At 42.5% G+C, this 14,002-nt stretch overlaps 1 protein-coding gene across 5 annotated transcripts in view; it reads left to right on the top strand.

Moving 5' to 3' along the window:
* Positions 1-14,002, top strand: part of TRIP12 (thyroid hormone receptor interactor 12) — a 170,013-nt gene that overhangs the window by 134,477 nt on the left and 21,534 nt on the right. For all 5 annotated transcript variants that reach the window (XM_034780786.1, XM_034780789.1, XM_034780788.1 and 2 more), the window contains 5 exons: positions 403-559; positions 3,083-3,181; positions 3,708-3,822; positions 6,028-6,182; positions 6,787-6,951. In XM_034780786.1, the coding sequence (XP_034636677.1) occupies positions 403-559; positions 3,083-3,181; positions 3,708-3,822; positions 6,028-6,182; positions 6,787-6,951 (691 nt within the window). The remainder of the gene's footprint in view (positions 1-402; positions 560-3,082; positions 3,182-3,707; positions 3,823-6,027; positions 6,183-6,786; positions 6,952-14,002) is intronic.

Below are 14,002 nucleotides of genomic sequence, written 5' to 3'. Positions count from 1 at the left end.
AAATTAAGACATCCAGAACCTTGGGCTGTGGGCTTTTAAAGTCCTTGACTTGAAAATATTACTTGTAAAACAGGTATTAAGGAACTAATAAGAGGGATTGGTAAATTAAGTATATATCTCTGTATTCTTAAATATTTGGGTTTAACCTTCACTCTGAATTTTCTAGATTTCTAATGGTTGCTTTTTAAAAACTTTTGCAAAAGTTTTTAATCTTAAATACCTGATCTCAAGGTTAGTCTCTTCTGTTCTCAGAAGTACCCTTTACACTAGGAAAAGTGTCCTCTAAGGGGTAATACAACTGGCCTCTCTAGTTTCAGGCATTATGAAACCTCAGTTTAGTCTACTTAAATTCTCAAGACTACAGATTTCCAGTGTAAACTAACTAATTCCATCTCTTCACAGCCCATTTTTCTTTCCATTTGACACCCGGCAAATGCTATTTTATGTAACTGCTTTTGATCGAGATCGAGCAATGCAGAGATTACTAGATACCAATCCAGAAATCAATCAATCGGATTCTCAGGACAGTAGAGTGGCACCGCGACTGGACAGGAAAAAAGTAAGTGTTATGCGAAAATCCATTTCACAAGGGAGTGAGTTGTAGTTTGCCATGTGGATCATTCTTCCACAACTTCCGGTGAAGGGAGATTTTAGTGTTTGCTCAAAATGACACAATCTCAGTTGTACTAGTACATATCTCAAGTGGATTTTTGAGAAACCGGCCCGTTGTAGGGGTGGCAAACCCCCAAAAGAATGAAGTGTATCCCCACTGAATATCTGCTATTGGGAAGCAGGCATAGCTGGCACATGTTATGTAACTCCTCCACAACACATTTTGGATGTTTAAGAATTGGAGACATTGCCTGCCTGTGAAATGTAAACTTTGTTGTTGAAAATGTTTGTTACACATGTAGATGCTTTGTATAGGTGTAAGTACTTAAGGGTTCTTTAATAGGCGTATCCTTGTTATAGTCACCTGATTCAGTGTTTTCTATTGATTCTGGAAAAGGCATATCAATAGTACACACCAGAAAAGTATCCATATGCTTCAGTATTCAGTGTAATGCATTCTTGTACAGAGTATAACTATGACCCTGACATATGATGAGAAAACTGATAGCCTTGTTTCAGAGTAGCAGCCGTGTTAGTCTATATCCGCAAAAAGAACAGGAGTACTTGTGGCACTGTAGAGACTAACAAATTTAGAGCCCACGAAAGCTTATGCTCAGATAAATTCGTTAGTCTCTACGGTGCCACAAGTACTCCTGTTCTGATAGCCTTGGATATTTAACTCCCTCCTGAACAGCCCCCAGACCCTAGTAGCTTATTGCCTGGACAACAGAGGAAGGAGACAAGATATCAGGAATGTGGCTTACCTGGGTCATACCTTCTTAAATAACATATCTGGGAGCTATCAGCAATAGCTTGTCCTATTAAGGTCATCCTTCCTTTGTAATCCATTCCACATGGGGGAGGGCTTCTGTCAGCCTCTCAAACTGCTAACTGAGTCCTAGCCCACTGGTGGGACCCCCACTACCCTTTCCTTGTTCAAGGGTGAAGAGGGTGCTGAGTGGGCAACATGTCAGCTGATAATTTCTACTATGATGCCCCAGCCTAGGGTTGAGACTTAGTTTTTCTGGTCCAGAGCAAGAATGCTCCCTACTAGTACATAATCCTACAATTTTAGGACTACCAGTTTGCATTTGACATGAAACAACTTTTAATAAGAATTTTATATAAATAGTTCACCACTGAATACAACTTCTTGCTTTATATAAAATTAAAATCAAATTATTTTATTTAGAATAATAGAAATAGAGGTGAAAGGGACTCTAAGAGGTCATCTAGTCCAGCCCCGTGTTGTGCTTAAGCAGGACCAAGTAAACCTAGATCATCCCTGACAGGTGCTTGTCCAACCTGTTTTTAAACCTCCCATGACAGACTCCACAACCTCCCTTGGAACCTTCCTATTCTAGGGCTTAACTACCCTTATAGTAGGGAAAGTGGTGTTGGTTTTTTTTTTTTGTTTTTTTTTTTTTCCCCCCCTACTATCTAACCTAAATATCCCTGGCTGCAGATTAAGCCCATTACTACTTGTCCTATCTTTAGTAGATGTGGAGAACAACTGATCACTGTCCTCTTTATAAGAGCCCTGAACAAATTTGAAGACTGTTATTAGGTCTTCTCTTCTCAAGACTAAACATGCCAGTTTTTAATCTTTCCTCAATGTCACATTTCCTAAACTTTTCATCATTTTTGTTGCTCTTCTCTGGACCCTCTCTAGTTTTGTTCATCTTTCTTGAAGTGTGGCATCCAAAACTGGACACAGGATTCCAGCTGGAGTCTCACCAGTGCCAAGTAGAGTGGGACTGTTACAGGCCATGTCTCTCACGTGACAATTTTGTTAATACACCCCAGCATTGTTAGGGGTTTTTTGTTTGTTTGTTTTTTGTTTTTGCAACTGCATCACATTGACTGTCTCATTCAATTTGTGATCCCCAGATCCTTTTCAGCAGTACTACTCCATAACCAGTTATGCCCCATTTTTGTATTTGTGCATGTTTGATTTTTTTTTTTTTATCTTCCTACATGTAGTATCTTTCAGTGCTGCCAGACTTGTTCTTCAATCTGTCAAGGCCATTTTGAATTCTGTCAGTGTTCTCCACAGTTTTAGCAACCCTGCCCACCTTGGTGTCATTCTCAGATTTTATAAGCATACTCTACTCCATTATGCAAGTCATCAATGAAAGTATTGAATAGTAACAGACCTGGGACAGACTCCTGTGGGAATCCACTAGATAAGTCTTCAGTCTGACAGCAAACTATTGATAACTACTTTTTGAATATGTGTTTTTCACCAGTTTTAGACCTGCCTTGTCGTAATTTAATCTGGACCATATTTTTCTAGTTTCATTATGAAACGATCACGTGGGACTGTGCCAAAAGCTTTACTGCAATCAAGATACTATGCAAACTTTCTCATTCCAAAATTTTGTTTCCTTTTTGTTATAACTCCCTTGTTTGCTAAGGAATTGAGATTTGCAAAAATTAATTCAATTGCCTAAATGTCTTTAATGTGTAGCGCACTGTGAACAGAGAAGAGCTGTTGAAACAGGCAGAATCTGTGATGCAAGATCTAGGCAGTTCGAGAGCTATGTTGGAAATCCAGTATGAGAATGAAGTAAGTAATGGCTATGTGACTGCATTAACCCTTTTTAATGAATGTTCATACAAAAGCTGTAATTGCATTAGAATAACTTGGTAAGGCTGTCTTCCATCCTACTACTGGCAGCTAAAAATTCCATCCACTAATGCATATCTACTTCTTCCAAATATGACTGGCTTCTGACTGTCCAGATAGCTAGATGAAACATACTTTTCAACTGCAAATGCACATTAAAGTCAGCAGTTAGAAATGTGTTCACTTTAAAGTTAGAAAAAATCTTACTCTAGCAAACACGTGTGCATGTCTCTAGCTTGGTTGCTAGGTGACTTAATAAATATTCTGTTTGGTCAGTATCCCTTTTCTGTGTATGAATTTTTGCTAGATTTCTGTAGGTTTATTAATAGTTTTTTGGTTATAGAAAGGCCTTTTTCTGGAAGAAGAAATTGTAATGAATATAACTGTTCTATATTATTGCACAGCTCACACTTTAAATTAAAAATGTTCTGAATATTAAATGGAAAATTACCTTTTCTCTCTGAAGGTTGGCACAGGTTTAGGACCTACACTGGAGTTTTATGCACTTGTATCTCAGGAACTACAGAGGGCAGACTTAGGCCTCTGGAGAGGAGAAGAAGTAACTCTATCCAATCCAAAAGGTGACTGTTTTTCTGATTATCAATGTACTTTCAGCTGCTTCAGAAACGGTCCTTTGGGACTTTCAGGTTCTAATGCCTTAAAGTGTAATTCTACCCAAAAAAGTGGTTGTCAAAGGTCACTTGTCATGGTTATTTGGCTAGCTGCACTGCTGCCCCTTCTCTGTGATCTCTGAGTGAACCGCCCTACTGATATCAGGCCTTAGGCCTTTACCTCTCCTAAGGTGGAACTCTGCAGTTTGCACACTCTGACCAGGACCTTGGTTACAGCCACCTTGGTATCAACCGTAACTAATCCAGCAGGAGAAACTGGAGTTGGCACTTGCAAGAAGTGATTTTCTCCAGAAGCCTGTGATCACATGTATTTGAAGTGAGAAAGAAACAACTTCTAAACAAAGCATGATTTGTTTTGCCCAAAAGGTACATGTTACCTCCGTTTCCCTAAAAACCAACCCAGGGTCACACTTGTATTCGTTTTATTACGATGCCGCTGTTGGGTCAGATAGAAAAGAGATGGAGCTTATTCATACACGCACACATTCACTGCATTCATACCCTCATGCACCCACACACTTACCCAGGCGGAGAGGTACCGGAGACAGCATGGGGACGGAGAAGCCGAAGCGTGGGAGATCTGGTGTGTCCGCCCGCGGTCACGAATCCAGGCTGCTGAGCAGGTCAAGGAGCAGCAGCTGCTTGTGTGCATGGCTGCTTCCTTTTTCTGGAACTGGGCAGCTCCTGTCACGTACATTGAGTTTTCCTTCTGTGTCCATCACCGAGAAGCATTCCCGGACCAGTTCCTTTCATGCATACCAGGTTCTTCTTCTCTTTACAGCACTTCGTGATTGCCTTCTCAGGGCAGATTATATCAGACACACCTGTCTCTGGACTCCTTGCAGCTCCTCTCCGCCCAGTCCCACATACAGTCCCTTGTTCACACACTCTCTGAGGGATGGGATATTACAAGCTTGGAAGTTCATACAAGTAACTTTAAAAGGTTACAGAGCTTGCAAAGGTTACAAAACTTAAAAGGCTATGCTACCAATAACTGAAGTTATAAAATCTGCAAAAAAGGTTGCAGAACTTAATGATACAAATTACAGATCTTACAGTTGCATTTGAGCGGAGGCTTTACATAACAGTACACAGCACTTAGAAGTGGATTTAAAATAAGAGACCTGAACATACATTTTGTTACCTAAGATTAATCTCTCTATCCAGAGCTCAAGTGGGTCTGGCTTCTTCCCCATCTGAATTGAGAGAACCAGCCTACACTCCTTCTAGCTTTCTTTTCTGTGTGTTTGAATCAGACTGCCAGCCTTTTTAACTGACCCATACTGAGGCCTCTCTACCCTCTTCTCCTCCCCCCACTCCTTTTGCCTTGGGCAGCTTTTTAATTGCTAAGGTCTTTTGATCTTTTAGGGTCTCCTTCCCTAGCCTTGGGAAGAGTAAAATGTCCTATCCTGGATGGAGCCAGCTGTGTAACTTCTTCTCCCCATTGGTGGCCCAGCCATTGTTATCTTAACTCCCTTGAATCTGGGTACCTAAGGCTGTTTTGTGTCAACTTTCCTACTTGGCAACTCAGCCCTTTTACAGCCTCGTTTGGTAAAGTCCATGCATTCAGGCAGGCAGCAATACACACTTGAACAGGGAAACAGTCACACATAATATTCATAAGAAATAATAGACATTTTCCCAGTTTGTCTCAGGACCTTCATACTCAAGAGCGGTCATTATCTTAAGCCTTTTAAGATAATGTAAGTACATTCATGTGTTTAGAAATCTGGATGGAGTGTTTAAACTTTGAGAAAATGAAGAAATAAAAATAATCTTAAAGGGACGCTGTCAGGGTAATCATTATTAAAATATCCTTGTTATGACTATGAACAGTGAAAATATTAATTCTAAACTTCAGCTTTGGCAAATAAAAACAAGTCAATTTCTATTTCAGTATTACAGTATTTTTCTGCAGTATTACAAGATTGTTTGATTGCTTTGCTAATGCTGCAAAGAATGGTTAAATTTGTAACTCATGGGGTGAAATAGAAATATCGTGACTTAAATTTTTTAAAACTGACATTTTTAACAACCTAAATTTTAGGCCAGAATGACTGGACTCTGCCTTTAACTCATTTTTTAAATGAAACAGCATTATGTAAGTACTGAACTCGCTCCCCTCCTTCTTTTCTCCCCTCCCCCCCCCAACAGGAAGCCAAGAAGGCACAAAGTATATTCATAATCTCCAAGGCCTATTTGCGCTTCCTTTTGGTAGAACAGCCAAACCAGCTCACATTGCAAAGGTTAAAATGAAGTTCCGTTTTCTGGGAAAACTAATGGCTAAGGCTATCATGGATTTCAGATTGGTAAGAATGAAATTTGATTTTTTTTTTTATCTGAAGTAATATATAACTCTATTTTATGGAGGTTCCAATGTTGAACACTTACCGCTAGACTAGATTTAGGAAGACAAAGTTGGTAATGCTACAAGTCTGATTATGGCTTAATATTGAAAGAACCTAAATTTCAGCACTTTCAATGCCAGTCAGTATTTTAAAATGAAGATGGGTTGTAATCTTGTTAGGGGATCTCCTGAGTGACTATAGCTCATCTTTCTCTGGGGAGAGAGCACCTAATTTCTGTCTACATTGTGATTTTATCCCTTTGTGTATGTAGCCCAAAATTATATGGGGCTTGTGATATAGTCGCAAATGCTGAAAATTCCTACTTGCTTATCACTACCATACCTAGGTCTTTCAATGTAACTCTGTCCTTTATATTAAAATCTCCACTATACATTTCTCCCAAAGTACTATATATATTGCATGACAAACCACTCTCTACTAGCCCAAAAAGCGTTTTGGAAAAGGCACTGCTCAGGGAATGAAACATCAAAACTTAAAGCAATTGAAACCTGAATTTTTTTGCATTAACTATAAATTTTAAAACAATGCTACTTTTGGCTTCCAGGTGGACCTTCCCCTTGGCCTTCCTTTTTACAAATGGATGTTACGACAGGAAACTTCCCTCACTTCACATGACTTGTTTAATATCGATCCAGTAGTAGCTAGATCAGTATATCATCTTGAAGATATAGTGAGACAGAAGAAAAGACTTGAACAGGACAAATCACAGGTAGGAAGGGAGGGTAATTTATATGAAGGGGAAAGGCCAACCTTGATTTTTACATATTTCTGGATTTTTGCAAGCCATAGTTGAAATAGAGTGAACATAAGTATCTTCTTATAAATACTTAATTGATATATTCTTAATATGCTAATAAAAATTACTACTTTTCTCAGTAGTAGTATTCCTCTTGTATCAATTTGAAATCAAAATTGTAAGTAATTTGCTAGCAATGGACAACCTGGTTACCTTTTTGTAAAGGTACCGACAAATGTACATTGGATGATGTAGCATACAGTCTGAATTCCTAGTCATTTATTAGCAGAGTTTTTTCACTCAATTGCATATAAGCACAATTATTAACACTGCATCACACTTCTGGTTTTTTAACACTGGTAACAAATCTGGTATTCTAGAGAAGAGTTTATTTGGGCACTGCTCAGCAGCTCTATAGACACATCAGGAAGAGTAACTCTCCCCCAATACAATAAAGACTTCTCACACATGTTGGAGAAAAATTAATCAATTGAAACAAATGTCACATCATGTATTTTGAAGTTAAACTGAGTTTTCTGATTTAGCAGAGTCAGATACATGCACAAATTAAAATACCTGTCCAATACAAGATCAAAAAGTCAGGACTGTATTGAATTCCTTAGTTTTAAAGCAGCCTTGATATTTGAGGCATAACATGATGAAAATTTCTTCACTCTGATCAAAAAATTAGACGTGGACAATTTTCTTGAAGCAAAGTGTAAGAAGCTACTTGTACTCAAGAAGAGCTTTGATACCTCACTTCAGTTCCTAAAAGATAGCATACACCGAGTTAGCCAGGCTGTTTTTCAAAATTTTGACAACTTTACCAGTTCTGCTCAGCTGAGGTTTAGACGACGTAGGGCTAATCTACACTAGAAGCACTATATTGGCGCAGCTGCAGCTGACAGCTCCTATTGGCACAATAAATCCGCCTCTGTAAGAGGCAATAGCTGTGTCGGGGGGAGAAGCTCTCCCACTGACATAGCACTGTCCACACTGGCACTTAGGTGGGTGTAATTTACAGTGCTTGTTGGGATAGCTTATTCTCACCCCTGAGTAACGGAAGTTATACCTAAGTAAATGGTAGTATAGACCTGGCATTAGTTAAAAATGCCTATGCTAGCACTCCACTGGAACTGAGCTAGTGAAGTATTTGTGGGAAATATTTGGCAAAAGAGCCAAGCATAGGTTGGTCTTGTCTACGTCTGAAGTTGAAGACTTGCCTCGGTTCTAACTTTAATGCCATGAAGTGTCTTTCAGTGTTCCCTTTAGTATTTGTTCTGATCATCTGAGTTTTGGTGCACTGTATTTTGATAAGTGATAAAGGTTTAGTATTTGCCCTAAACTTCCCATCAAGACTTCAGTCGGTAATTTAACGAGTTCTTTTATTTATTTTAACGAAAACCTTCACCAGAAGAATGTGGCTTTACTATGGATTTTTGTGTCTTTCCTGTCACCTTCCTTGTATCCAAAAGATCTGGGACTTTGAAGCCACCCTAGAGCCCAAATATAAGCTAATACTTGATTTGTTAAACTGCAGGATGTTTTTGGGAGCATGTATTTCAGTGGGACACCTAAGGCGCTTTTGATAACTTTTTGTATGTTGTCTATGCTAGGGAAACTTTCCCAGTTACTAATAGCAGTTCAGCTCGACTAGTGGAAACAATGTAATATAGATTGGTTGCTGGCTTGTTAAGCATCATGTTATATAGCTCAGCTCAGATTCACTAGGGCTCCCAGAATTAATATTGGTGCAACTGAGTTTTTGTTAGCAATAGTGTGAAAAATCTTGACCGTCTTGAATGCATTGAAGGGACCTATTCAGTCAGACGCAGTCTGCATCTCACTTGCAAAAGGGGAGCAATCATCTGAAAAAGCCCAATACCAACCTACTTGGGGGGGGAGATAAATAGAGCCAACAGGGATAAGTGAGGATAATTAAGGGATGGCTGCAGTTGTCATCTTAGTACTTACAATTTATGAAAATACTAGAAACTGTTCAAGACAATTTGTGTAGCACTTAGAGTCCTCCTTTAAACAGAAGGCTGGTTTTAACCTTAATTATGGGAGGGCTCTACACCTCTATCAGCAGCAGCATAGCAAACTCATAGAGGTGTGAAGTGACCTATTCATCTCAGTGAGAGATTTGTCAGATGAAAGAATGTCCAGTGGAGATGACTGTAGCCTGAAATAATAGCTCTGCGGGTAGGTTTACACAGCAAACAGAAACTATTGGCTGGCTGTGCCAGAAAGCTGTGGTTCTGTTTCATTGCAATGTAGACGTCCAGATTCTGGCAGGAGGGGGGCTCTGGAACTCTCTCACTCTGCAGTGCAGGGCCCCCCAGAGCTTGGTGCACACACAAGGGCAGGAAGTAGCACTTGGACCCCCAGATCCCAGCTCAGATTTGGAGGTAGTAGGGAAGGAGGCTTAGAGCTTGGCTTATCTAAAGGAGGCAGGGAAAGTGTAGAGGAAGGTCAAGAAAGACGATGAATTAGAAAGGGTTCAGAGAAGAGCCATGTGAATGATTAAAGGATTAGAAAATGTCTTAGTGTTATGCAGAAGATCATGCTAGATCAGTGGTCTCCAACCTTTTTATGCCCAAGATCACTTTTTGAATGTAAGGGTAACCCAGGATCTGTCCCGCCCCAGTCACTCCATCCCCACTACTCTCCCTCACACTCACTCACTTTCACCGAGCTGGGGTGGGAGGTTGAGGTTCGGGAGGGGGTGCGGGCTCTGGGCAGGGGCCAAGAGGTTCACAGTGTGGGAGGAGGTTCTGGGCTGATCCTGGTGCAGGGGGTTGAGGTGCAGGAAGGAGTGAGGAAGGGGGGGGTCAGGGCTGGGGCTTGGGCTGCAGGAGAGGGTATGGGGTGCTGGCTCCAGGACGGGGGCTGGGGGTTGGGGTGCAGCTTCCCGCCAGGCAGCATTTACCTCCAGCAGCTCCCAGTCGGCAGCACAACGTGACTGTCACTAAGGCAGGCTCCCTGCCTACCTCAACCCCACACCACTCCTGGAAAGGGCCAATGTGCCTGGTGGGGGGAAGGACGGCTCATGGCTCCAAACGCTGCCCTTCTCTGCAAGCACTGGCCTCACAGCTTCCATTGGCCACAGTTCCCCATTCCTGGCCAATGGGAGCTGCTGGGGCGGTGGTTAGCAGCAGGAGCAGTGTGTGGAGGGAGACCCTGGTCCCTCCCACCACTGGCTACTTCCAGGAGTGGTGTGGGGTCGGGGCAGGCAGGGAGTCTGTCTTAGCAGCAGTCCCGCTGCACAGCCAGAAATCCTCTGGGATCAACCAGTCAATCGCAATCAACCAGTTGGTGACCACCGTGCTAAATGATCCCTTCTGATCTTAGAATCTATGAACCTCTTTAGATTGTGTTGCAGGCATGGGAGGGGAATGTAAGGCTGGCAGGTGCCCCTGTCATCCCTGTGTCCCTCTTCTCTCTCCATGTCTCCCTTCCCCATCAACTGATCCACACCAACTCTTCTCCCCCTATTAGCACCTACTCTTCCACCCAATCACCCTCCTCTCCCAGCAAGCATTTGCTTGTAATAGCTTCTCTACTTTAATTAAAAAAAAAAAAAAAAAAAAAGAGATGCAGCCATATATTTCATGTGGGTGTGCACGCCATGTGCACTGGAGTCAGAAAACTTTGCCTAGCAGTATCCATAGAGGCGATGCCTGGAGCCATAGCCCCTCCTGTGGCTGTATAAGGGTGGTGCTGCCCCAACCCACTCAGTCCCTTCTCACCACCTATGGCTAGAGTTGAAGGTCTCTGTGGTGTCTTCACCTCACACTTCCCCTCTTTTTTTTTTTTTTTTTTTTTCCTGGGAACTTTTCTTGTGTATATAGTAGTAGTAGTACCTTAGGTTTAGTTAAGTGTTAGTTTAGTGTTAGTAGAGTAGCTGGCTGCCTGTGTGATACCCTTGCTAGGTTCAAGCATTGTCCATCCTGCATAGGGGCCATCCAGAACAGCAACCCCCACAGGAGATGCTGCTTGTGTCTTGGCGAGGGCCACATTGGTGAGGTGCTCCATCTGCAAGTTGTTCACAAAGAGGACTCAGGTGGTGAGAGACTTGCAGTTAAAGCAGCACCTTGTGGAGCAGGCCCACTTCAGCACCAAGGACCTCATCTGACCAGCGGTAGCTTTCAGATCTGGCAAGTGATGCCATCCCGCACTCTGGTTCTAGCGTTTTCCCCCAAGAGGAAATGTGGTCTTTTGCCCTCCTCTGGTGTGGCAAGGAAGGGGACCCAAAAAATAAGTTGGGACAATTCTAGGACTTGTGGAAACTCCTCCTTTACCAGGAGGCGTGCTAACCGGCACTATACTCCCTCCGGCATAAATGATGGAGCATGTCGGTCTAGCCGCTCCTAGATACCACATCAAGAGCAGCAGGGGCCTGTAGTGTCAACTCTGGTCCTAGCCCATGGGTGTCTGATTCCAGTACCAAAGATGTCAGTACCAGCACCGACAGTCTCCATGCCAACTGCATACAAGGCAGCATCAAACCTACTTTGCTTCTCAGTCCAGACTCTCCACTGGCTCAGAAGTTCTCTGGTGCTATGGCTTCTGCCAGTTCATTCTCCATTGTGCCCTTGGTGCCTTCTGGCCGTGTGGCAGAGCCACTAGGTCCATTGGCACCACATCCCACACCACTTGGGCCACAAACTATGGAGCTGAGGCCAGGCTTGGCACTGAAGGCCCCCTAGACACTTGTGTATCTTTTGGCACACTCATCTTAGCAGTCAAAGACAAGTGTTAAGAATCATTAGGACAGGGATAGATAATAAGACAGAAAATATCATCATTTTGCTTCTATATAAATCCATGGTACGCCCACATCTTGAATACTGCGTGCGGATCTGGTTGCTCCATCTCAGATTTATTGGAATTGGAAAAAGTACAGAGATGGGCAACAAAAATGATTAAGGGGTATGGAACAGCTTCCATATGAAGAGAGATTAAAAACATTGGGACTGGTCAATTTATAAAAGAGATGACCAAGGGGGGAATATAATCGAGGTCTATAAAATCATGACTGGTGTGGAGAAAGTGAATAAGGGAAACATTGTTTACTCCTCATAACACAAGAACTAGGGGTCACCCAATTAAATTAATAGGCAGCAGCTTTAAAACAAAAGGCAGCATTTCTTCACACAACGCACAGTCAACCCATGGAGCTCTTTGCCAGAGGATGTTGTGAAGGCCAAGGTTTAACAGGGTTTAAAAAAAAAAAAAAAACTAGATAAATTCATGGAGGATAGGTCCCTCAATGACTATTAGCCAGGATGGTCAGGGATGCAACACCATGCTCTGAGTGTCCCTAGCCTCTATGTGCCGGAAGCTGGGAATGGGTGGTGGGATAGATCACTTGATGATTACCTGTTCTGTTCATTCCCTCTGAACCACCTGGTATCGGCCTCTGTCGGAAGACAGGATACTGGGCTAGATGAACCATTGGTCTGACCCAGTATGGCTGTTCTTATCTACATCTTGCTGCCTTTCAGCCTGTCTTCTGTTCCCTGGGTTTTTATAGTATATGGTTGTGGTAGCAGCATCTCTCAGGAAGAAGGGAATTAATATCTTCCCATGTCTGGACAACTAGTTACTGAGGAGCAAGTTCAGAGATGAAGTGCTCTCTCATGTCCACTTCACATTATGCCTACATGATTGTCTAGGCCTCATCCTAAACAGTGGGAAGCCAGCATTGGTTCCAACTGAAAGAATCAAGTTCATTAGAGCCACGATAGACTGAGTTCAACAGCATTTCTACCGACCGAGTGATTCCACGCAATCTTCCATCTTTGTCTGGAACTGCAGGCACAACCACAGCCCAAGTGTGCCTCAGGTTGCTAGGCCATATGTCCATATGCACACAGGCTAACTCCTGCATGCTCTTCAGATGTGGCTGAAGTTTGCATATCATCCAAATAGCTATCCCTTGGACACGCTGGTCTGACTCCCCCACCCATCCTTATAGTGGTGGATAATTCTGGACAATGTATGTCAGGGTGTTCCTTTTGCTCAGCTTCCACAGACCAGGACTATAGTCATCAATGCCTCCTTAATAGGTTGGGGAGTGGATCTGGAGTTGCTGAAAGTTCAAGGTTTGTGGTCAGACCGAGAAGCTTTTCTATGTATCAACCTGAGGAGGAGGAATGATGTTCAAAGGCAGTCTGCTTAACAGTAGGAAGTGCTTCTCTGGGGCAGCCTATTAGGCCAAGGGGAAATGGTTCTTGGTATGGTCACTAGCCCAGGAAGTTCAACTGACACTGGCTTATATTCAGGACATCTTGGAGTACTTGTTACCCATTCAGTCGTCTGGCTTTGCACTGTCATTGAGAGTCCACTTAGTGGTGATTTTGGCACTTCATCCATCTGTCCATGGGAAGTCAGTGTTTTCAGACTCCATGGCAGTGCTGTTCTTAAAAGGAATCATTTGTCTCCACCCACCAGTTAAAGAGCCTGTTCCTTTCTGGAATGTTCATTTTGAACCTCTGGCAGCTTTTCTGCCTTCTGTGTCAGAAAACTGCCTTCCTTGTGGTGTTTAAGATGTGTGAGGAGAGCGTTTGAGTTGTGGGCTTAGAGGCAGAGCCTCCTTACTTAGTCTTTGGAAAATTGCATGTAACCCTTCAGCCATACCCTATTTTTTTTTGTTTTGTTGGATTTTTTTTTTTTTTTTTAAATCAGAAGTAGTTTCCCAGTTTTACTCATTGAACCCCAGAGGAGCAGTGTCATCAAACACTCGATGTCATGTGATTGTCTAGCTTTTTATCTGAATAGAACTAAATCTTTGTTCACCTCATCTGTTTCATGTGCAGACTGAATGAAGGGTCAAGCAGTCTCTTAACAGACAGTCTCCAGGCAGAAGAATAAAATCCTTGGAGGGAGACCAAGAGAAAGGGAAGGTCACCCTCTTGAGCAGAGAATGAGGAGACTTTTTACCTCCTGGTAAGCTCACCGCTCAGGCTTCTACTTTCTTAGATACGGAGATTCCAGTACCACTGGCAAGCAGCCCTGT

The sequence above is a fragment of the Trachemys scripta genome, chromosome 9 (genome assembly GCF_013100865.1).
Source record: "Trachemys scripta elegans isolate TJP31775 chromosome 9, CAS_Tse_1.0, whole genome shotgun sequence".
Taxonomy (NCBI): Eukaryota; Metazoa; Chordata; order Testudines; family Emydidae; genus Trachemys; species Trachemys scripta.
Note: the sequence above shows the minus strand (reverse complement) of the source record. Positions and strands in the feature narration are given on the sequence as shown.